At 35.3% G+C, this 25,764-nt stretch overlaps 1 protein-coding gene across 7 annotated transcripts in view; it reads right to left on the bottom strand.

Annotated features, from left to right (window-relative positions):
* Positions 1 to 23,691, bottom strand: part of LOC124372392 (esterase FE4-like) — a 28,834-nt gene extending 5,143 nt beyond the window's left edge. The window contains exons 1-8 of one of the 7 annotated variants that reach the window (XM_046830786.1): positions 23,566 to 23,691; positions 21,327 to 21,491; positions 21,081 to 21,221; positions 13,848 to 13,992; positions 8,926 to 9,111; positions 8,257 to 8,456; positions 712 to 883; positions 97 to 257 (exon numbers count right to left, since the gene is read on the bottom strand). In XM_046830786.1, the coding sequence (XP_046686742.1) occupies positions 97 to 257; positions 712 to 883; positions 8,257 to 8,456; positions 8,926 to 9,111; positions 13,848 to 13,992; positions 21,081 to 21,221; positions 21,327 to 21,470 (1,149 nt within the window). In that variant the 5' untranslated portion in view covers positions 21,471 to 21,491; positions 23,566 to 23,691. Of the gene's footprint in view, positions 1 to 96; positions 258 to 711; positions 884 to 8,256; positions 8,457 to 8,925; positions 9,112 to 13,847; positions 14,089 to 21,080; positions 21,222 to 21,326; positions 21,492 to 22,431; positions 22,725 to 22,744; positions 23,088 to 23,129; positions 23,345 to 23,565 lie in introns of those variants that run through there. The other 6 variants (XM_046830785.1, XM_046830782.1, XM_046830781.1 and 3 more) reach the window with 6 other exon arrangements.
* Positions 23,692 to 25,764: the final 2,073 nt, after the last annotated feature.

Below are 25,764 nucleotides of genomic sequence, written 5' to 3'. Positions count from 1 at the left end.
GTACAAAATTCTTCAAAGATAATGTGATCAATACAACTGGTATATATTATCTTTAAGTAGATTCAATTAGCCTGAAATACGATAAAATTCACTAACATCCAGATACTGAGGCACAATGTCCCAGTTCATAGGTTTATCTCCAAAGAAGAATTGACGGATCATCTCTGCACCATTCGTGGGAAGTCCAAGATTTCCAGGGACTATTCGGGAAAAATTGTTGTTCAACACTTTGAAGTAATCATCTGAATGAGGAATATCTGCAATAATAATAAGTAATTTAAAGCAGTAATATAAAGAGCAACAAAAATCCATAGCAAAATTTAGATAAGTAGCTGGCTGATTTGATCCTAAATATATTCTTAAATTGTTATTCGTTACAAATATTTGTTTCAATTTAAATGAATGACTTTTTAAAACAAGAAACCTGCTACTTAAAGTAGTACTTTACTTTCTCTAAAGAAGGAGTAATCTTTTGTCCCCATTAGAAGTAAAGTGAGACAATAGTAAAGATATGCAATATTTTTGACAGCTGATTGAGTCACAGAACACAATATGCTAGCCACACAATGTCCCAGTATTTATTGGATGAATAAATATCAGCTGTTAGAGTGTGATGCAAATAATAATGACACACATAGGTAACAAGATTGCATAGCAGGAAAACCCACTTTTGGTACTAGTAACGAAATACACTACTTATGATGATCATACCATTCAAGACTAGCATGCCTTCCTTGTCGGTGACCCCAACTATAAGAGGCACAGGAGCCACCTGACCCTTCTGTAGTAGAGAACGGGGGTGGTCTGTCAGGAACCTCTCACCTTCCCCCTCCTGCGTTTCTACACTGGGGGTGAACGGAAACACTTGGATATCTTGCTTGTCCTGTACACAATCTTAATGTTATTGTTGTATCCGGGTTCTTGCTGACTACTTAACTTTTGGTTAGTAATTATGCAAATTGCAAAAGAATGTTTGATGACAGATTGTATAATAATTGGTGTAATACCTAACACATTCTACAGTTAAAATAAAATTAAAATAGTTCAAATTACACAAGAGATTATTGAACAATGATAAAAAAACTTTGAATAAATGTGAAATAATAAAGTTATTATGAATATTATACCTACAAGCATTGTGACCATTAAATTTGTCTCTAAAGTTCATGAAAAGATTACAGAAGACCGCTGATTCACAATGACAGAACTCTCACTTAGTTTTTCTCAAATTTCAAGGAGTTTGTTACACAAGATTGTTACACAAAAGTTAGGTTACTATAAATTTTGTGTAAAAATTTCTGAAAATCTTATCATAAACAAATAAAAATCAGTGCATGGCTGTTTCATCGAAATTTTTGGACACTGATGGTGACTTGCTGTTCAGTCGAATCATTACAGGAGATGAGATTTGGGTAAAATACATGAATTGCGAAACCAGATTACAGTCTATGGAGTAGGGGCACACACTCTCTCCAAAAACCAAGGAAATGTGTGCAAACATTGTTGGTACAGAATATTATGGCAACTGTGTTTTAGGACATGAAAATAGTTATTCATGTTGATTTTGTTATTGTTGAGTTATTGATTGATTTGATTGTGGATAAAATGTGTGAGGTATTGTGAAAACTGCAAAAGTTAAGAACAGTAATTCAAAACAAGTGCAGAGGGAAATTAAGTTAAAAAACTTTGTTTTTGCCCTACAACGCATGACCACACATGGTAAATCAAACTCGAGAAGTCCTGGATGCTTTTAAGTGGCAGGTGTTTCCAAATTTGCCTTACAGTCTGGACCTTACACCCAGTGGCTATCAAATGTTTCCAGCAATGAAGACCTTGGCTTGAGTGACTACCTGGTTTAAAGGCGCGTTTCCACTGAGGCAACAATATGCGTCATGTAGCATGCTACAAGTGTCGTTCTGTTGCTATATGTGTACCGTGCGTCTTCATACTTTGTTGCAAGTAGTTTGTTGCCCAATAAATATGTCGCCAGTTGTCACTTGCTACTTGTCGCCGTTACTTGTAGCAAGGCCCAGAACATTTCAAGTCGTGCAACATTTTTCTGTCAGTAGTGTGCGTCATGTCTTCAGAAGCAGTGATAGCTGCTGCTTATTTGATCCTCGCAAATAGCAGAAGAAGAAGTAGGAAGAAGTCTAGGTGGTGGATCAGAGATTTATTTGTTAAAAGCGGTGACAATCGCAAGGAATTTTTTGAAAAACTCCTTTCAAATGATGGTAGTTTGTTTAAAAATTTCACACGTATGAATAGGCAGGATTTTGACTACTTAATCGAAAAGGTCAATCCTTTGATGAAAAAAGCAGACACCAACTGTCGGGATGCGATACCGGTTCAAGTGCGAGTATTGTTGACTTTACGGTACCTAGCTACTGGTGATAGTTATGCATCTCTTATGTATCTCTTCAGAATTTCAATCCCAAGTATTTGTCGCATAATACCTGAAGTATGTCAAGCGTTTATTAACGTTCTGTAAGATTGTATAAAGGTAAGTTCCAGAAAAGTTATCCTATACTCTATATAATTATACATTATCTACACTCTAGAGGTTGGTAGGATGGTCAGTATAACAAGCCTGATTTCAACAAAAAGCACTTGAGTTAAAACAGCAAAGATCGGTTACCAGATAATTTAAATAAAATGATAATGACGGTGGGAGCTAGATTCATAGTCGTATCTTCCAGCACTTTTGCATAATTTGAAGTTGGTGAGAACTATTATATAAATGTAGGCCTACTCTATAAATAAATATACGTTAAGTATCGAAACGTCAAAATCAATATGGTATTGTGAAAATATGCCTAAGCAAAGAATATGGTTATATATAAAATAAGTTTCCTTGATAATATAAATTCAATGAAACATTTAAAACTATATATAACTTATATATTAATAGAATATAAGTAGGGTTAGTAAATATAATAACGTTGCATTTAATTCTTTTGATTTATTGAAGGAAATATTTTAGAACATTTTAAATCACAATATACATATGAATAGTAACATAGTAATTTGTTATGCATTCATTAAAGTTCCAAAAAAATTTTTGAAATTTGAAAAATCAGAATCATGCTTGACGACGTCACTGTCAACTATGGATGATTGAAGAGGTAGTAGCTAGATTCCAATCTTGTGAAGTGGGTGGTTTTTCATTGTATTTTCCCATAGCTGCTTCAAACAGTATGTTGTTGATTAAATGCTTAACAATGGTCCTTGCTCTAGGCTGAAGAGCACGCAGTTCATTCCCAACGTGTTCACCATAAGTTGTGCATTCATCCTTCTTCATTGCTTGTTGCAATGCAATATACGCTTCTTCTTCACGTTTGCTGTAGGGTGATTTTGGTTTTACTCCTTTTGGCTCTCTTTTTGGGTGAAAGAAAGTGCTTAACACTGACACCTTCATTGCCTCCTTCAGTTGGTAGGATAGTATTCTGAGTATCAGTTGTACTCATTTCAGACGCTCCATTGTCTTCTTCCTGAAAAGGTAAGAAAAGCGAACTAGAACTCACATGCTTCAATGACATGTTTTTGGTTTTTATGTTACAGATGCCACAAAATCAAATGAGTGGAAGATAATAGCTAATGGTTTTGAGATAACCTGGAACTATCCAAACTGTATCGGAGCCGTCGATGGGAAGCACATAGTGATTCAGAGCCCAGTGAAGAGTGGTAGCTTGTTTTTTCAATTATAAGGGGCCATTCAGCATTGTTTTGATGGGGATTGCAGATGCTAACTATTGTTTTTTGTACGCAAATATTGGTTGTCAAGGGAGGATTTCAGACGGAGGAGTATTTCGTCAAACTTCATTTTACCAAAAACTGCAAAAAAATGAACTCTCATTACCGACTGCACAACCTCTTCCAAGAAGTGATGTGTTATCTCCTTATGTTTTAGTGGCAGATGATGCGTTTCCCTTACAGTTACACATTATGAAACCTTATTCAAGACATCAGGAAAAAGGTTCTATAAAAAGAATATAAAATTACAGACAAGCACGTGCAAGAAGAGTGATTGAAAACACTTTTGGATTGTTAGCATCAGTGTTTCGTGTTTTTCGAAAACCTTTAATGCTAAATGTCAAAAATGCAGTGACTGTAACATCTGCGTGTATATATCTACACAACTTTTTAAGGAAAAGCACTAGATCAAGACCTCTTTATGCACCTTATGGAACCTTAGACATTGATACACAGGATGGAAGTGTTATTTCAGGATCATGGAGGGCAGTAGTTCAAGATGACACAGGCATGGTGAATTTACAATGCAAACCACGGAAGTCAAATGAGGAAGCTAAAGCCGTTAGAGATGAATTCGCAAGATACTTCATGTCACAAGAAGGAAAGATATCTTGGCAACATAATTACTGAGACTAAACACAAACTTTTAACTACTGTACTGTCATTCATATACTGTTTACAAGCTTTTCAGTTTTTTCATTAGTCTGTGTTTTATTATACTTTTGATCTGTTGAAATAAACTTAAGTTACTAGATATTAAAATTTTCTAAAACTGAATAATTACCCAAACAGCCGCCATTTTGGTTTTTTCGTGTATCTATTTTTAATTTGAGAAAGCCTTATTGCAGTGAGTTGAAATTTTGCATAAAACTTTATAACGTGAATGCCCACATAGAGTAAAAATATCAGTTTTTATAACTGTTATTTTCAAAATGGCGGCTTCTTGAAATCTTTAAGTTTAAATATCTCAAAAACATCATATGTTAAAATAGTAACAGTTATTACGTTTTAGTTAGACAACTTAATACAAAATCCAATGATACCAAGTTTAAGAAAATCAGTCAAGAAATAAGTGAAATAATTAGATTTAATATGGCTAAGTACAACACAACGACACAAGTTATTTTGAGATAGCGCCACTTGTGAGCCACAACAATGAGCTGTTTTAATTTTTTAGCTGATGTAATAAGCTGATTATAACATGCCATTGTTGAACTGTGGAGCTATTGTTTTGATGCGTCCAAATAGATTATTATGAATTATTAAAATAATACAATTTTATTATATATATATAAACATTATTACGTAACAAATAATTAGTTGATGATATCGGGAGCATAGTGACGTAAATTCAATCAAAGTTTATAGAAATTAAATGTCACAAAAGGTATAAAAAATAACAAGGTGTAAAAAAATTAGGTTTAAATATTTAAAGGTGGAATATGAACTTTATTGTTATGAACAATACCCAGATAATTTAAAAAATATAAACTTGTTAAATCACTGTTGACCTACAAATGTACGTGTATATAAAGACACTCTGTTCCTAATCCTAAATTTAATTAACTTACCTCAGAGTTCTCTGCTGTTGAAAATGTTTCTCTTGGGATGTCAACATCTAACAAAAATGACAGGAGATTGTAAGCAAACCATTTCTCTTTTTTCGGAGATGAGCCACTCTTCGGTTTAGTGATTCTTTTATGTTTCCGATGAAAAGCAGATCTCAAATTTTTTACTTTCTTTTTTAAATCAGTAACTGAACAGTCGTACTTGATAGCTAGTGGTTTTAGGCCCCGGGCACGATACGAGCGGTGAGCGTCGAGCGGCACTCGAGCGTCACCAGAGCGGCGAGGGTGGTCACGATACAAGCGGCGCAAGTGTGTTGCAATATGCCTTCGAGTGAGGACCTAGTACATCTTCTGTTGTTATCGGAAAATTCAATATTGAAAAGGCGTGTAGTTCGGGGTTGCAAGCGTGGGATAAAACGATGGGGAGTTCATCCAATTAACAGGCGAAGAAGGGTTTATGGAGAGTACCACCATCTCATCAAACAGTTGAAAGAAGATCCAGAACGTTGTTGTCTTTATCATTCCACAATGATGAACGACACGGAACTTCACATACCAAACTTTTAATTTGAGTATCACTAAGCTTCTTCAAAGCAACAATGTCCTTTTTCTTAAGTTTAGCCGGAGGCTCACGTGGTTTTTGCCTTTCTGCCATCTTGAACTAGACTGAAAACCGTGGAAAGAAGCATGACTCATCTGAGCGTCGAGCGTCGTACAAAAGTAATCGGGCAGGGTTTGGCGGTGCCTGCGACGCTAAGCGGCGCCGCTCACTGTCGCTCACCGCTCAAGTCTATCGTGACACCCCTCTTCACATTTGCACGACAACATATGGGGCCCGATTGCAAATCGTTGGCAGAGTGGTGCCGCTCTGACGCTCGACGCTCACCGCTTGTATCGTGCCCGGGGCCTTAATTTGTCACATTTTATATTTCTATCTTTATAAAACGCACTTCTGTTGTCCCATAGCTCTGGTGTATTATGGTAGTCTTCAATAAATAATGCAGTTTTTTTATTACTCCACTCCATGTCGCCCGTCTACTGCCGCACTCATCCACCTCTGCCTGGATAATGGCAACAGCGTGCGACACACTGTATTTTTGTAGCACAGTGTGGCATTCGTCTGGCGACACGTCGAAACAAGTAGTGTGCGTCAGTGCCGCATGCTAAATGTCGCAGCGTTTTGCCTGACTTGAAATACACCGTGCTACATGAGACAGTGCCGCATGCCACATGTCGCCTACAAGTTGCCTCAGTGGAAACGCGCCTTAAGTCTCAAGCGCAAAATTTTATAACAATGGAATTTTAAAACTAGTTCACCGCTATAATAATTGTCTAAATGTTTATGGTGATTATGTTAAAAAATAGTATTTTAGAGTCATCTTTAAATATAATAAAATAGTTTTTTTCTTGGAATTTGTTTTTTGTTTATATCAAAACGTAATCTACTTTTTGGATAGCTGTCGTACTAAATTCAAATTCAAACCTTTATTCTTCAGTGTACAATATTTTATGTGGTGCAACGTTCTTGATTTGTCAACTTTGATACAGATTAAAAACAGGCATGAGCATGCCACACCATGAGTACATGCGTTTGCTAATAAATAATATCGATTTTCCAGAATATTACTTGTTACTTTACAATTCACATAAAAATTGTAAAGGGATTCACCTCTATTTAGGGAAGAGTTTGCGAAACATGGCTTGAACTTTTTAATGCTAGCACTTGTACTCAGTGGAAAGAAGTAGTAACCAGCTATTCCTTACCTGATATATACGAGGTATGTCCAAAAAGTATCCGACCGCCGACCAGTAGGCGGCCGCAGCGTAACCGACCGGCTCGAACCAGTTATTGGAGGGGAGGGGCGAGCCTACTCCTTCCCATATTAGGCATTGAATACGATCCGGTCACTCAGTGAGTCACAGCGCTCTGTTCCGTATAGTACTGCCGTGTGTGTGCATCGTATTTTAATATGAGTGAACGTGTAGAGCAGCGCATTTGCATTAAATTTTGGCAAAAACTTGGCTATTCTGCATCAGAGACGATTACTATGATATGGAAAGTTTATGGTGACGTGTCTATGGGCGATACACAAATAAAAGAGTGGTTTAAAAATGGCCCGCGTATGAGTGGAGAGTGATGACCGATCTGGCAGGCCTTCAACGGCCAGAAACACTGAAAATGTTGAACGTGTTCGTGCAGCAATTAATGAAAACCGTCAATTGACTGTCCAAGAGCTGGAAGAAGATTTAGGAATACCAAAATCGTCAGTTTGTAACATTTTACACGAAGATTTAAAAATGAACCGTGTTTCGGCAAAATTTGTTCCTCGGCTGCTGACAGAAGATCAAAAGAACTGTCGACTTAAAATCGCACAGGACAATCTGGATTTGATAAAAAGTGACCCAGGGCTATTTAAAAAAGTTATTACTGGTGATGAGATGATGGTTTATGGCTACGACCCTGAAACAAAGGCTCAATCTTCAGTTTTTTTTTTGACCAGGATGGCGTTGTTCATTACGAATATGCTCCAAGAGGCCAGACAGTGAATAAGGAGTATTATCTTGAGGTCCTAAGGCGGCCACGAGATGCAATGCGAAGGAAACGACCTGAACTGTGGACAAGCCGTGACTGGATCCTGCACCACAACAACGCACCAGCTCATTCCTCAAATCTTGTTTTGGTCAAACACAACATCAACCAACTACGACAGCCTCCCTACAGGATTGCTCATCATGCTTTGGGATTGTGTCTAAAATATGATAGTGCATTCAATTGTGCACCTGAGAAAAAGAGAATATCTCATCACCTAGATTACACTATATTTTGTATCTAGCTGTCTCTGATGTCAAAATGATATAGGGTTCATTGTGAGCTTCTTCACCACTGATAATAGGCCCAAATCATCAATCTAAGGTTAAAGTTTAAAAGTTAACAGACCTGGGCTGTGACCACCTTGTACTGAGCCTTCACAAGGTCGAAGGCAGGAACAGTTTGCAGGTACTGGAGTACCTCCTGAGGATCCTGGGAGGTACAGCCCATCTTCTCCCCCAAGAGGCGAGACTTCTCCACAGCCTCACTGCTGAAAGCCCAACTATTCAGGCTGCTCCCGCTCATAATGATGGCTCGATGAAACAGACCTGTAACCAGAGACCTTTAGATTTGGAACTGATCATCAACAAGTTCATCGTTCTCACCATTTATTGTACTTCTAACTAAGCTTTCAACATCATCCAAAACGAATACAGACACAATAGTCAACAATTATTTTTAGTTTATTTGCCCAAAAGTTTTGAGAGCTTCTTCCACTAAGCTATATTTTCATTTCCAATAATTACCCAATGTCTACTATAACTTAGACATTTCAAAATTTGCTTCTCAAAGTTTCAGTGTAGCCTCTTCATTTTGGCTTATTTTAACTTTTGTTCTAAATAAGTAGTGTTACCATGTCCACCAATTAAACTCGCTGTTATCAGTTACATAGACCTTCGCAATAGTTTTTATTCTAGGTTCCCTACTTTGGCCAGTTTCCTCTTATATTCTATGGAGCGTAAAATATTATAAACTTTATTGCTATATAGAGTTAAAACAGGTAGGCAGCCACCTCACCTTTGGACATCGGGGATAGAAGGTGGTAGTGGACCGAAGCTCCTCCAGCACTCTCACCAAACAAGGTCACATTACCAGGGTCACCTCCGAACTGGGCAATATTGCGTTGGACCCAACGCAACACCATCACCTGATCCTTCAGCCCTGCATTGCCAGGCACATCTGAAGTTCCTAGTGATAGAAACCCTGCACATACACAGTCATCATTTACTTGAATAAATCATGTTGAATATACCCAATGCAACACCATTGTTGGTTTGAAATGTTGAAACCATCTACAATACCTTCACTTCAACAGTTGCCACCTTAACAACAACAAAAGATCCATCTCATTTAGCCATTAAGCTATAAGAGGACAGCGCATATGTTCCCCTGAAAATGAATTGAACACTTTCAACAGCACCATCACTGAAGCTTTTGTACAACAGAATTTAGTCTGAAACCATATCGGCATTGCTCAATCCAACAACAGACCCCCACCTAAAACCAAATATGATAAGTTCTTGTCTCTCAAAACAACATTTAACCAAGGCCTACACCACTAAATTCCATATTAAAAGATAGTTCAAAATTTTACAGGCCTCTTCTCAGAAAAAATGTCCTAACATCTGCTCACACTACCACTTTCAAACAACCCCTGAGCTGAAAAATCTACTTTTTAATTCTAAAATCTCTGATTCCAACATACATAATAGTGAAAAAAATTCCTATACAATCCTAGGTTCATAACCAAAAACTCAAAACTTGTCCTATAAACCAAACCACTGACACCTTTACATGTTCATCAACAAACGAGCTTTTAAAATAAAAGGACACAACACCTGCTGTACAGAAAATTTTATTTATGTACTACAATGTCAACATTTTTCTGAAAAATATATAAGCCTCACAACCAATAGCCTAATAACAAGAATTAATGGACAAAGACAAGCGTCAAAGTAGGCTACAAAGACAAACCAGTACCCAACATGCTGCAAGCCACAACATCACAGAATTCAGTAACTGTTTTAAATCCACAATAGTAAAATCATTGCCAAAAAACTGCAATCTTTCACAATTAAGAAAATGGGAATTAGCATGCCAATGGGTAACAAAATCCTTTTAACCTAACCTAAAAAAATAAGTACCTCCCTCCACTCCCTTCAGCAGGCTAACAGTTTCCATAGATACATAATATAGTACTCATACAATGTCAACTCAGTTATACAGTGATAAGTGTCTAGAAAAAAGTTACTTGGTATCCATGCTTCGTGTTTCCCACAGTGATTTTGCAACCCAAAGTGAACAGACAACTAGAATTTTTTCTAATTATGTAAAACATTTTTACTTTTATGTGTTTTTTTAATCAGTGGACCTATAAGATAGTTTTCAAGGTAAACCTTTTTATCTACGTGTTTATGTGTGTGTCTTGAGTGTTTTGTGTACTTGAAATCCATATAATAACGTTTACTCTACTATGAACTTCAGCTCATTTAAATCATTAACCACTAGGTGGCCATGTCACAGTGTTATGTCAAAGCCTAGTTTTAGTTTTTTAAAACAAAATAGAACTGAAAACAAAAGGCAATAAAAAAACCACTATAAGTAATAATAGTCCAGGGGTAATTTACAGAATGAGTAAACTAATATTTACTTGTACTTTTTTTTTTTGTACTTGAAGTCATATCCAGTTGACCAATGTTGGCGTTGGACGAGTCACAGTGCCTCTTGTAGTAAAGGGTCACTTTGGTTTGGGGGGAGAGGGGCGTATTTAGGGATGAACTCTTGGAGTTTTCGGGTTTTGAGTTTTAGGATTGGGATTGGGCAGGTCTATGGCAAAAATTTTCAAAAAATTCACCCATTGAGTAGTAACTCTTGGTGATAAGGAATGATTTTAATTCACTCTTAAATTTTTTTCCCATCAGCAATGGTTTTTATTTGTGTAGGCAGAGATTGAAAGATTTTCAGACCTGCATATTTTGGCTTATTTTCAAAAATCTTTAATCTGTGCTGTATAGAAAAATTGTTTTTGTGTCTAGTGTTATATTTGTGTGTTGTGTTTACATATTCCAGGTTATTGAGTTTGATGTAAAGCGAAATTTCAAAAATGTAAAGGCAAGGTGCTGTTAAAATTCCCAGATTTTTTAAATGATCTCTGCAATGAGCCCTAGGTGGAAGATTCAAAAAGGCCCTAATGGCCTTTTTCTGCCAAACAAGAATCCTTTCTAGATTTGACTCCCTATTCCCCCATAGGCAGATTGAGTAGGAGATGTGCGACTCGAGCAAGCAATGGTATATATTTTTAGATAGTTTGTGGTTTTGAAGTTTGCTGAGGTTGCGTAGGACAAAAACGCCCTTGGACAGCTTATTTTCAATTTTTGTCAATTGCTCACTCCAGTCAAGACCATCGTCCAACATCACCCCTAACAGTTCTGCTGTTTTTGTGACTCCCAACTCAGTTTCACCAATGCATACAGGCCTGTCAGCAAATGATCTTGTTAATTTGGAATTTCTTTTTTGAATTGTTTGAATTGTCATGCATTTAGTTTTTTCGGGGTTTAATTTCAAGCCATTTTTGGCAAAAAATTGGGCTAAATTGTTTGCTTTTATGAAAAGATCAACTTCCAAGACATTCTGATCTGCATGCTTGGTGATGAGTGTGGTGTCATCTGCAAACATGTAAAGATTGCTTTCTGGAATACTTTTTGTTATGTCATTTATGTAGACCAGAAACAGTAATGGACCGAGAATTGATCCTTGAGGTACCCCGCTCTGGATCAACTCTGGTTTCGATGTAAAATTTCTAATTTCAGATTTTGTTTGGTGTTGGATTTCAACTACTTGGCTTCGGTTTGTCAAGTATGATGAAAACCAGCTTAGAGCAGAATTTTGAACGCCCACTGTCTGAAGTTTGTCCAACAGAATGCCTACATCAACACAGTCGAACGCCTTAGAGAGGTCGGCATAACAGCTTGACACCGTTTCCCCTGCGTCGACTGCATCGATGCAGTCATTGAGAAAATCAATCAGGGCCAATTTTGTTGATTTGTTTTTCCTGAAACCATACTGCCTGCCAATCAGGAAACAATTTTCCTCCAGATAGGCAGTCAGCTGGTCACAAACAACTTTTTCAATGAATTTGGAAAAGACTGGTAGGAGAGATATCGGACGATAGTTGCACACCTCCAACTCATCCCCCTTTTTGAAAAGCGGCTTGATCTTTGCTATCTTGCAGTCATTTGGGAATGTATTGCTCAGGATCGAGGCATTTATGATGTTGATTAAAGGCTTTTTCAATTGATCCTTGCAATATTTCACTGCCTTCATGCATAGCCCATCTACACCACATGATGTTTTAGGGGAAAATTTTGCAAACAATTTTTCAAGAATTTTTTCATTTACTAGTGAGAAGTGGGTTAGGCTATGATTTGTTGATCTTTCCGTGTTACTATCTATTCTTGTATTGTTTCCAAGATCCGTTTTTATATCTGAAGCTACATTTATGAAATAATTATTTAGCGTTTCACATGTTTCTTTGGGATTTTTTATTTTGAAACCATTTATGTTCAGAATGAGATTTTTAGTTTTCATTTCTGATTTGCCTCTGAAATGATTAATAATTTTCCAAGATTCTTTGGGTTTATTTTCGGCTTCACCTATTCTTTGGTTATACCATCTTGCTTTTGAATCTGAAATTAATTTTTTATATCTTTGAAGGGAGTCTTTATATGTTTTTTTGGTAATTTCATTTTTGTTTTGTTTCCATATTTCATAGTGTTCAATCATGTTTACTTTTTGGTCAAAGATTTCATTGTTTGTCCATTTCAATGCAGTTTTCTCTTTCATTTTAATCTTTTTCTCAGGACAGGCTATGTTGAAATAATGTGAATTTCTTTTGTTAGAGTTGTCAGATTTAATTTTATAGATGTTTACCAATATTTGCAACCACCAATCAATAAATAATTATTGTAATAGTAAAATGAAGAATCTTATAATAAAGCAGAAAGCAACAAATTAGTCAGTAAATGTGAGTTTCAGAACAAAAAAAATAGGTTAAATCTACTTCTACCATAACAAATCTGAAATCTATCACCATTTCTCTCATAAAAAGGAATTGGAGGAAATAATCCAAAATAGATCGTAAGGCTGAATGGAGTTGTTACATTACCTATAGATATAGTAATAGAAACTGGAATGGCAATCTTCCCACAGCAAAATAAAGATATGGAAAGGCGATGATTTAATAGCTAGCATATAATTAAAGTCTTCTTATAAACAAAGTTTATCAATTTTTAAATCCATACAGAAGCTATGGTAGTACAAAAGTATTCAACGTAGCTATGGTGAGAAGAGTTGATTCAATTTGAATGTTGAGTTTAGCATCAGTACCCTAAACCTTCCTCTTAGTGAAGCATCTTGAATCTGACATTGTCACAGACTTGACTCCTGGAATATGGAGTCATGTTTGTCTAAATAGATCAAAAAAACGTCTGCGATGAAGAAGCTTAAAAGTCTTCTTTAAACTGTTTTGACATTATAGATACCTAGATTACAATATTTAGTGTAATCTACATGAAGAGAAACTTTCATTATCTCATCAATTGTGTACCTAATGAAACAATGATAATACTTCTTCACCTAGATTACTCTATATTTTGTAGTGTTATGTGTCATCTGAAGAACACTCCAGATTCCAGAAGTCAAGTCTGTGACACCATTAGATTCAGAAGCTGCACTAACAGGAAGGTGAACTGGAGCTAAACTCAACAATCACATTCTATTCAAATCCTTTAAAATACCAAAGATAAAAGAAAACTTATTAATAGTAATACCAGTTAATATAAAACAAAAGGACAATGCAGATGTGTATATCTTACTCTATGCCTTAATTTTTTAAACATAGCAAACCCACAGTTTAATGATTGAAAGAGTAACAAACTGACCCAAAGCGCCGACCCTGTAGTTGCAGGTAACAATGACAACATCTCGTTCCATCCAATACTCGGGATCATGCAGGTCTGTGTGTCCACTGCCAAATGTGAACCCTCCTCCGTGGATCCAGACCATCACCGGCTTGGCTGCGGAGAACTGAACCACATCGGTTAGAGTCTTCATTCGTTACTTAGCTCTCATAGGCTAACTCTTGTATTCACTTTAAGGTACAACTGCATTCAACAATTCTCTCTTAAATAAAGAAAATTAAAAATAATTTGCAATTTAAGTATTTTTCAATATTCAATATCATTATATTTTGTTAATAGAAATACAAATTAACATGTCTTAATAATGAGCATTTCGTGTTCTACATAGTTTGTGAACTCCCTTCAAGGTCAAAAAAGAAATATTAAACAAATGCCATGTTTTACACCCATTGTATGAGATATACGAGCGATTTTATAAAGTGATTCAATACAAGACAAGTTTTGTGGAATCTTGTTTAGTTGGCTTTGATATTGAAAATCTGTTCACTAAAGCATCAGTTTCTCTAATATGCAATATGTTAAAAGAAGATGAAACATTAAACGAGAGAACTAAACTTTAGATCCTTGTGATCGTAGAACTGTTTTATGCACTATATGTGTTTATTTTGAATGTCTAAATGAGGGAATATCAATTAGATCTCCTCTATCACCCATTTTCACCGATAATTGTAAGGAATAATTTGAACAAAAAGCCCTAAATTTAATCCAATTCAAACTTAGGATCTTGTGGAGATACGAACATGACACTTTTAACATCTTCCCTCCTGAAGGTATTAAACTACAAATATCTTTCTACCAAATAAATAGCATTTCCCCCTCCATTTGCCTCTCTATGGAGGTAGAAGACTCAAACAAACTCACTGAAAACCATCAGTAATTGAAAAACATATCAGCCATTGAGCTGTCATATACACAAATAAGCTTCCTCAATGGATCAAATTAAATATAAAAATCTAAAAAAACCACAAATACATGTTTCCTAAGTCTAACATTAATACCTAATTTTTCTTACACTAACCTATACCGATACAGATTAAAATTTTATTTAGATATCATCCTCTAAAATTTACTTTATTTTAATGTAACGAAAATAACTAAAACCCTTTAATTTTCGTTACATTAATATACATAGATAACCCTATAAGTGGAGTTAATAACATTACTTTATTTTGTTATTAGATTTTCATCAAGTCAGTAATATAAAACTTTTTTAGTTCTACTTTTTTCAGACTAGCCCTTGCTGATTGAGGAAGCTTATTAAAAGTTTTAAGGAATTATAATTATGACTCAGAATGGTTTTTAAAGTCTGGTCTATTTAAATTATATTTTAATCTAGTATTGTGGCTGTGAATATCTTTTCTAGATATAAAAATAAACCAATTTAATTTTGTATGATTGAAAACTGTTTGCATGTGTAGATTAGAAAGTTAGTTTATTATATTGGTTGAACAGAAGCCTGCAGTGCTCCACAGTGCCTTTTTCTGTTTCACAAGCATTTCTGAGACATGAGCGGAAAGTCCATACAACATTATATTATATGTTAAATGACAATGGAAAAGACTGTAGTTCTTAACTTTGTTTGATTTAGGGGTTTAATTTTATATAATAAATGCAAAACTCTTGACAGCTTAAGATTTGCTTCATTTACATGTGGAGTCCAGGTTAATTTTGTATCCAAGTAAATTTCTATAAATTTGAAGATAAGTTATTTTCCATATTACTGAGGTTCAAAATAATCTGCTTTGTTTTGTTAGTGTTTAATGTTAAATGCTTCACAATAAACCAAATGTGTGCTATTTTATCAATTCCTAAAAGTTTAGTTTTAAGATGATCTAGATCATTGTCAGATATTAAGAAAGTAGTACCATCAGCGAAGGTACAGGTAGGATATTTGGCAAATAATTCACCACTATGAGTTACAGAAAAGAACTTAGGACAGAACCCTGAGGAACACCAAATTGTACATCTATAATTTTTTTATCCTCCCCTCCTGATAAATTACTCTCTCAATTAATTGAAGGAGGAGCTCTATTTATTTGAAAAACTATTTTCTATTATTTTTATAAAAGAAAACTCACAATTATCCAATAATTTTAATTCTTATATACGTGGCCTTTCAACATTGAAGATGACATTGTCAGGTGTGAATCAACAATTTAAAATAGTATAAATATTTTACAATTATAAGGTGAATAAAGCTTAATACAAGATTTGTATCAGAATCAGAATCAGAAATAATTTATTTCGTTAATAACATAAAGTTACATGAAATAAGTCATAGATAAAATAGTACGTATATAAATATAACAATAACAATTAAATAAAATCAACAATCAAATAGTCAACATAGGTTATTTCACATGTTTGTGCAATATGACAGGAATTCTTGAACAGAATATGGGCATTTTTCAAGCAAAATAGTTTTAATGTTTTTTAGAAAAATTTGTGAGCTGGTTATGTTTTTCAGGTGCCGAGGCAGCGCGTTATAGAGCCGTAGAGCTGAATAGTGCATGCCCCTTTCGAAAATTGTCAATCTATGGATCGGGTAGACCATATTACCCCTGTGGCGGGTATCGTACTGATGATTAAAAGTGTTCTCTGCAAAAAGATGTGGGTTATTTTTGAAGAAAGTCAAAACTTCAAGTATATAGATGCTTGGAAGAGTGAGGAGATTCAGTTGCTGAAAAAAAGGCTTACAGTGAGCACGATTACCTGCTGCAGACATAATGCGAACAATTCTTTTTTGGAATCTAAATACCCTTAAAATTTCACTAGAAGATCCCCAGAATCCAATAGCATATTTCAGTCTACTGTATACATAAGCATAGTAAATTTGAACGATAGTTTCTTTACCAACTGCAGGCATTAAAACTCGAAAAGCAAAGGTAATTGAAGACAGCTTTGAGCATAGCGTATCTATATGTTTAGACCAGTTGAGCTTGTAATCAATGACAACACCAAGAAGAGAGGCAGACTCTGATGGGTTGATACCATTTACGCTGAAACCCGCTATATCACGAGAAGTTGGTGAGAAAACCATGATTTTAGTTTTTTCTTCATTCAATAGGAGACCATTTGACTCAAACCACTTATTCAAGCTGACATACGACTGATTCATAATAATTTCGAGGCTGTGAATATCACGACAAGAAGATAGAGCAGTTGTGTCATCCGCATAGCAAACAATGTCTGATTTCATATTGGAAGGAAGGTCGTTTATATATATAGAAAATAAAAAAAAAGGACCAAGTACGGAGCCTTGAGGCACTCCTGAGCTGGTCCTCAACCAACCTCTTTGAAGTTGTCCTTTATTTGTTACAGAAACTGTCTGCTTTCTCTCAGAGAGATATGAGGAAAGGAGTGAGAGAGCTGCACCGTTCAAGCCATATCTTTCAAGTTTACCCAAAAGAACAGAATGGTTGACACAGTCGAAAGCCTTGGACAGATCACAGTATATGACACCGACACACTGCGACCCATCCAAGGCTCCCAACACGGCACCAATGACATCATTGACAGCGCTAGAAGTTGAAAACCCTTTTCTGAAACCAAACTGAGATGCAGTCAAGAGAGTATTAGAGTCAAAGTAACATTGAAGTCTTGCCAGAATGATCATCTCAAACACCTTAGCAAAAGAAGAGAGCAGACTGATTGGCCTGTAATTAGAAATCTCAGTTTTTTGGCCTTTTTTATGGATTGGACGTATGACAGACAGCTTTAGATTTTCTGGAAAAATTCCCTCAGAAAAAGATCGATTAATTATGTGTACCAGAGGAAAAGCTATAAGATATGCGCACTTCTTAAGAACTTCAGATGTAACCCCATCCCACCCACTCGACTTCGAGTTTCCCAGCTTTGAAATCGAGCTTAGAACCTCAGCCATAGTGGTTGGTTCAAACAAAAAAAGAGAAGGTTTATCTAATTGTTGAAGAGCTGGGACATTTGCAACATACTCGAGAGCCGAATCAAAAGAAGCCAGCTGTGATAGTTGATTACCAACTGAAACAAAATATTCGTTAAACTTTCTTTCTACATCAGCTTGGGTTCTGATAGCTACATCACCATCGGTGAGGATAATAGGGTTGTTTGAAGATTTTGAATTACCAAGCTCATCATTCACAACTTTCCAAGTTGCCCTACTCAGATTACTGCTTTTTTTAATGTAATCAATGTTGAAATTCTTTTTCGCCTGAAGTATTACCCTACGAAGAATAGATTTATACCTTCTAAAATAAGACATGAAATCTGTGGAAAAATTGCTCTTACTTACAACATAAAGCTCCCGTTTTCGCGCACAAGAGGTTCTTATTCCTGACGTTATCCAAGGCTTTTTCCCAGGACCTTTAAGTTTTTTTGAGCGTTCAGGACAAGCATGGTTAAACAAACGAAGGAAGGTATTTAAAAATGACTTAAATGCCGTATTACAATCAGGAGCTTCAATGACATCCACCCAACTTTCATGCTGGAGACAGGAATTAAGAGTGTGAATGTTTTTCATTATTTATCATTCGAAACTTCATTTCAACAGTCGAAGACTGACGAGGTGAAAGGGGAGATAACACAGTCAGCTGGGCCAGATGGTCAGAAAGTCCCGTTTCAAAAACATGCGATTGTGACTGAAACTCTTTGAAGAAGGTTATAATGTTATCAATACATGTCCTGGAACCACGACCATCTATTCTGGTAGGACAGGTAATATTTAAATTTCCATTAGCTGAGTTAACGACATCCAGAAACAGTTTCCTCTCCCTTGAGTCCCTCAGAAAATCAACATTGAAGTCGCCACACACTATGAGACTGTTAAAAACCCCGAGCATGACCATCAACAAGCGATTCAAACGCATCAATGAAAGAATCAATGCTGGAACTAGGAGATCGGTACACTGCAGCCACCACAATCCTATCAGAAAAAGCAAGCTTAATTGTGACAGCACAACATTCAAAACTGAAGGGTACACTAAGGTCACAAAGTCGAGATTCCAAGCTATACTGCACACCTTGCTTCACCATTATGCAAGAACCACCCCTAGATGCGTGTTCTCGGCCATAAAACGCTGCAACCTCATATCCTGCAAAAGTATCCAGATAATTTTTACAAGATTTACTCAACCAATGCTCAGTAAAACAGACAATAGTTGGATGGAATTTTAAAACTTGAAAAGTGTCACTTAGTTCATTAATTTTATGCAAACATCCCTGTATATTTAAATGAAAAACAGAAAATTTATGATTAGATCTGAACAATTCCGTATCTTTAAAACAATCCAATGTCGGTACATTGTGACAGTTCACAGAATTCCTGCCACTGTTGACATCATAAACTGAGTTTATCTGGTCATACAAGCTATTGCTGGTGTGGCTAAAAAAGATTCACTTGGTGTTGATGTTGGTGTAGTTCGGGTTGACGAAACATGACAGCGAGAAAGCGAACACTCAGGACTGGGCGGGCAGGGGCTTGATGCGAGTGAGGCGGGTGTAGCTGGGCGAGGCAGTGCCAGCGGTGAGTCCACCATACTGTCCATAGTCTGGGACAACTCCACGGCCTGAAGACCAGACGGACCGGCGACAGACAATCGAATGTTGCCGGGTGTTTTGGAGTTGGAAGGCAGAGGTAGTGACTGCATTGTCCAGTTTTCAATTATATGAAACAGATCGTTGGTGACATTCCTTTTGCCTGCCTGATGGAAGTGAACACCACTGAATAGGAAGCGCTGTTTAGAACCTAGATGCAGTATTCTTATGTTGTCTATGTTTTTTTCCAAATCCTTCAAATTAGCATTAATGTTTCTTATATTTATGTTTACACGCGAGTAAGGACTGAGATCAAATCTTGTGGGCACTGTTGCGATTTAAAAGTGGGCACTGTTGTATAATTAAAAGTAAAATAAAATCAATATTAATATATGTATAAAAGTTTAGGTAAAAAAGAATTAGTTATATTTTGGACGAATGATGAATTTTGAATTGGTCAAATATTTATACTATTTAAAATTGTTGATTCACACCTGACGATGGCATCTTTGATGTGGAAAGCCCTAGTGTGAAAAAATTAAAACTATTGGATAATTGTGTGTTTTCTTTTATAAAAATAATAGAAAATACTCTCTCAATGACTCTCTTTTCTCCCCCCAATGTATTAATTAGGTACTGAATGGCTTGGATGGGTCCTAGAGCACTCTTCTGGGGTGTTCTGTAACTTACCAAAAATGTTTGACTGTGCTGTTTATGAGATTTAATTAGGAAACTATGAAAATGAGGAATAAATTAGCAGTTTTTAACAATTTTAACAGAGAACAGAGAAAACAACATTCAATTGTAAGGTTAAAACATGAACATTTTTATCTTCGTGGTTGAAGAGATAAAAATATATATGTACTCGTATTTGTCCCTTGCAGACAATGTGAAGCTCTAGCTCATAACTATTAAACCCATAACTTCAATCTATGCCTATAATTAATTGTTACAATGCAAAGCCATAACCAAATTGAGATTTATATCCTGGTCTCCGAGTTTATTTTTAAAGCTGAGATGCTAATGACTCAGTTACCAGGCAAGACTCCATTGATGCATCAAAATTTTTATAATGTAAGAAAAATTCCACTTGTGATATATGTTGATACAAATTTATAGGGCAGACTTTTAATAAGCAGCCTACACTTCTTTGGTATTTGGTAATACTAATCGTATGCATAAGAATTATAATACATTAATAACAATTGGTATAAAAAAATTAATTTTTGGAGGTTTTAAACCAGCGGTTTTAAAAAAGCACATTGGAAATTGAATATAGAAACTTAACACATTTTGCTTGCTTTTTATTATGAATAATAAGATCTCTAACAACCAAAAATTTCAATTAATAGTATATTATAAATATTATTTTCTTTACAGAAGTATATAATTCTGACATAAGGTAACTCACATGTAACTCTAGAAGTATTTAAAATTTAAAAAGAGCAATACGTATTTTAGCTAATAGATCTACAAACTCATTCCGTTAGACATTATTCTGATTTATGGGAGTATTGAATTTATACTGTGTATGTATTTTGAAAATTTTTTCAATGTGTTGTTATTCTGAAAAACTTTAAGGAATGATAAAGTATTGTATATGGTATGATAAAAAACAAACCAAAAACATGAATTTGTCTATGTAAATTTCCACATATTTTTTATTAACTAGCCATCACTTACATCGGGAGTGTAGACGTTGAGTCCCAAGCAGTTGTCCTCATTGCCCACAGTGTCTTGCAGCAAAATATGTTTCTGTGGACAAGGTGGGGATTCTCTCACTGTGTCTTTTATTCCTTGCCATGGAATAGGAGGCTGAGGATCCTGGCAGACAATACAATAATTTTTAGTGGTACATTAGGTATTGTTTAGTATTTGATACACTACCACATTATATACTTGCACTGATAGTATAAAAGTAATACTTACTCTAAATCGTAAATTACCAACAGGTGGTTGAGCATATGGGATTCCCTGAAATGCAAAATACTTCTTTTTAGAGAATGATGTTGCAGTTAACACTTTCCCTCGAATGGTGCCTTCTTTTAAATTCACCAAAGTGCTAGTAGCCATCTTCCTTTTTCCATAAATATTCTAGGACAAAGATAAGATAAATTAAATTAAGTCATTTCTGAGACATAAATCTAGAAATTGATGTAATTAAATTCATCATGCATTTCAAATCTAGTAATCGAGCAACACATGTTAATAAAAGGTACAAATAAAAACAAAGAACACACAACGAAACAACACAGAAAAATCACTTTTTCAAAACTGATTAGTAGTTTTTTTGTCATATATCAGTACCTATAATTTGAGCTGCTTTTATGTATAGAAAAATAGGTAAATTTTACCCACATTAAAGACATTTTTGTACTTTTAAACCTCCTAGAATAAATGTTCATATCGGCCTGACACAAGTACAGACACTCAAGACGCTTCCTCATGCTGATGGTGGCAAACATTCCTCTAGGTACTATCACTAAAAGATCAAATTCTACAGGGTCTGATCACAAATACCTCCGGCCAGTACTGCTAACTAGAAAACGCAACTTGACAATGCAAACAAAAATATTGTAAATTCATCTAACAACAAAATCCTTTTCTGCAAGATAGGATAGTTGATAAGCGGAATCTCATTACTGATAACTGATATGGATAAAAGTAAATTTGAAAATACTGCAAACACTTCAACCAAACTTTCTCAAATTGATTTAGGCCTATACTAAGGGGAACCATTTGTATGTATTTTAGTAATACCCATGAGCAAAATGGTGATATGCATGTGTTATTTGCCACAAGCTGTGAGACACATTTATTCTTCATAATAGCCAAAAGTAACTAATTAATGTTACACTGTTTTGTTCTAGGTAAATTGTATAAATAGACAGTTTGTTATGCATCATTGAATTATTACTGTATAGATATAAAAACAGTTGAACTATACTGTCATTTTAAATATCTGTAATGTAATTTGGTTCAACAGTTTAGTTTCAAGAGATTTGATGCTTTTATCATGGTGGTGGGCACTTACTGTATTATACTGCAGTTGATAACAAGAAGCACAGACCACAAATATAACCACATGACATTTCCATTTTATAAAGACAGTAATTTTTTATTCCCACCCACTAAAATCATGTATAGTTTTGTTCAGAGCAGAATATGTTAATACTTCTATTGGTAACTCTGGCCTCTTCACTGATATATAAAATGACAATCCCTTGCTGAACACCCTTCAGGTAATGAAACAGAACTCTATATAAAGGCAAAATCATATCATCTTGTTTAACTACAAACACCTTTCCAAATTTTGGAAGGACAACAAAATACAGTTCTCAACTCACCGACAAAATTCAATATTCGACAACAGTTACTACTTCCAACAAGAAAACTAACTTACTATGATAGATTTACAGGTACTGAATAAACTGGTCTTGAAAATATAAATCATTGGTTGATTAAAATTCTGTTTATGTAATCCAAGGCAAAACAGGTTGTGGAATTCGGATTAACTTGATATGAAAGTAACTTCGTGAAGGTTATAGAGCTGTAAAAAAAATACAACTTAAACACTTTAACAGTCAAATTGGTTTATTGTTAAGTTATTGACTGTTAGATTTTTTAAATTTATAGAAATGTGCAACAGGCGATTACAAAACCTCAGATCAATAAAAATTTTGTTTTCGCTGGATAATTTCATCTATCTATATATCACTATAAGAGTTATACCTATTCAACACATGTATCTGTTTCGTTTCTGTTTATTTAAGTTGCAGATTGCTTATAAAGAAGTCTAATGACGAACTATCTAGGTTAGACGAGTTCAAAGGTTGCGGTCCAAATGGTATTACCGGAATGTTTTAGAATTTTGTGCTATTGTCCTATTTATAGGCCGGTCAATTTAGACATTGACCCTTGCAAAAATTCCCAGAAAGCTGAAAATTTGCATAGATGTTAGGGACACCATTGTTATGAAATTGTGAAAAGTCCCCATCGATCCCATGTCTGCAAAGCCAAAAAGTTTTATTTAAGGTCAAAGTTCACTAGATGGGTTTTTTGAATTGTTCAGCAAAACGGTTAGTTTTATGATATATGTCAGACAAAAATTGTAGATCATCGGCATTAATTAATTATTTCTTCTTCTTCCACTCCACCTTCTACTCACTCTCTCTATCTATTTTCTTCTTCCTATTCATCTTCTTGAGTTGACTTAAATTTTACTAAAAGCGATACATCAGTTGTTTCGTCGTTGATGTGAAAATCTTCTTTTGGATTTGAACACGATTGGCCTTAACAAGTGGTGCACGCTAGTGAACAAAATAAGCCTACTTTTTTACAGCCGCATCTTAAGTTACACACCCTTTTTGCAGTTGCAAAAAATAGAATTAAGGAAGTGTTCTGGTGCAGGTGGAAGAAGCGTGTAGGTTGGTTCCAATACATTACTGACATGCTTCCAACTTCCAACCCCATTGTTCTGGGTCTAGTTTATAACCAAGCCACACCTGAACCTGGTAATATACACAATAAAAATGAACGTTTTTTAAATATTTTTTTTTGTCTTGCAAAAGATAAGCTACGAAAGTTGCCTATGGAAGTTTTTTTTTTTGTAGCTCCATATACAGACTGAAGAAAGCGAATTCCGTGGCGATTAGAGGTTCTGGTGAAGAGTTGATATCTTCGAAAGCTTGTGTAATAACATAATTGTCTTAATAAACATAATGTTTTAATAACATTTTCTTTTCCAAACAATTTAAAAATTGTTGTTTTGCCTCTTCGAAACATTGCTGATGTTGTATCACAGCGATTCATAGCATGTAAAACAGTATATGATTGAACCAAGTGAATATCTTCCCGAATAATTGCTGCCGCAGCTGTTGCTAGGACCTTCAATCGCTCTTCTTTGCCGTTATGTTTTTTCTTTTCACTCCAAGCTTGATTGAAAAGTAATTATGATAATTACTAAGAAAACATACAAATTGTCCTTGTTTCTGAGTAATGATGACTCTATTACCATAATTTAACTTTAAACGTAATTTAACTGTTCTTTTATCAACTTACAAATATCTTTTAATTCCTCTAACGTAAACTGGCAGTCATCACTAATTTCAATATATGAAAATATTACCTCCATGGCGAGATTGAATGTTTCATTTTGAGGACGACCAACTTGACCTTCAGTTGTCGTCTTTAAAAATGAAACAAAGCAATCATTATGGAGCAACTAAAGCGTGTTCAAACCCGAGCAACAGTAGTTTTTGCGGTGTCATCAGAACGAGACTGAGCTGCTTTTATAACAGAGACTTTAAATGAAAGAGTTGTAACGTTACAAATTTTACGACGATACTTCTGTGCTTGTTTCTTTTCGTATTCCCCACTCACAATTTTTAAAAGAAAAATATGACTCACACGTGCACTAGTACGAGAAGGACTTTTTTTTGAAAGGTACTAGCTGATTCCTCTTCATGTTACCGGTTTGCTGCTGCAATTGTACTCTTATGAGTGTATTGTTTGCGACACTGTAAATGAATTGTCACCGAATTTACGTTCTTCAAGTAATTAGTAAGTTGATCTCCCCTTTGAATACTAGCGTCTCTGAGTTGCCGCAATCAACAGTAACACATTCACTTGAAAATAAAAGTTTAGTGTAAATAAAACAGAATGGCAACATATTTTCAACAACACAAACTTTAGCAGAGAATATTTGAAATTACTACGTGTTTTCACTTCGAATAAATTTTCAAGACTAACTTTAGGTGCGACCTCAGTAAGCAGGCAGACGGAACAGCCACAAGAACAATATAATGGCAGGCAGAAGTTATTCAAGGAAACAAGGTCTCTTAAAATTAGGGACTCCGTTTTTTTAACATCATATTCACAGAATTATCAGTCAATGTGAACGTATTAGCCACGCAGACTTATAGTTTTACTTATATTACAAACCCAATGATATCATAGGCAAAGTAGTCATGCTTATTATGGACAATACAGCGTAAGAAAGTTCTGTAAATGTTATTTCTCAAAAATGATGACAAATAAAATATGTTTACAACCAAGTATAACGGAACTTGTCACTCGAGCTGATCGACAACGACCACTCTGACAAGAGTGCAACGACCGAAAAGAAGAAGAATAACCAATCATTAATTAAATTTTACTGGAATAGACTGTGGAATAGGCCTACCGGGAAAACGACTTTAAAAAAGACACGCTATGCACACTACCTCATAGGTGGCGTGGAAACTTGCACATATTATAGACAATACAGCGTAAGAAAATGTTTTAATGGCCTTTTCTAAAAAATGGTTAGTGATATCAAAAAAGCGTAAGAACAATTTTTATTGATAATTGCATGAACTGTGTCTCT

The sequence above is a fragment of the Homalodisca vitripennis genome, unplaced genomic scaffold (assembly GCF_021130785.1).
Source record: "Homalodisca vitripennis isolate AUS2020 unplaced genomic scaffold, UT_GWSS_2.1 ScUCBcl_3049;HRSCAF=8310, whole genome shotgun sequence".
NCBI lineage: Eukaryota > Metazoa > Arthropoda > Insecta > Hemiptera > Cicadellidae > Homalodisca > Homalodisca vitripennis.
This window is presented reverse-complemented; position numbering and strand designations above follow the sequence as displayed.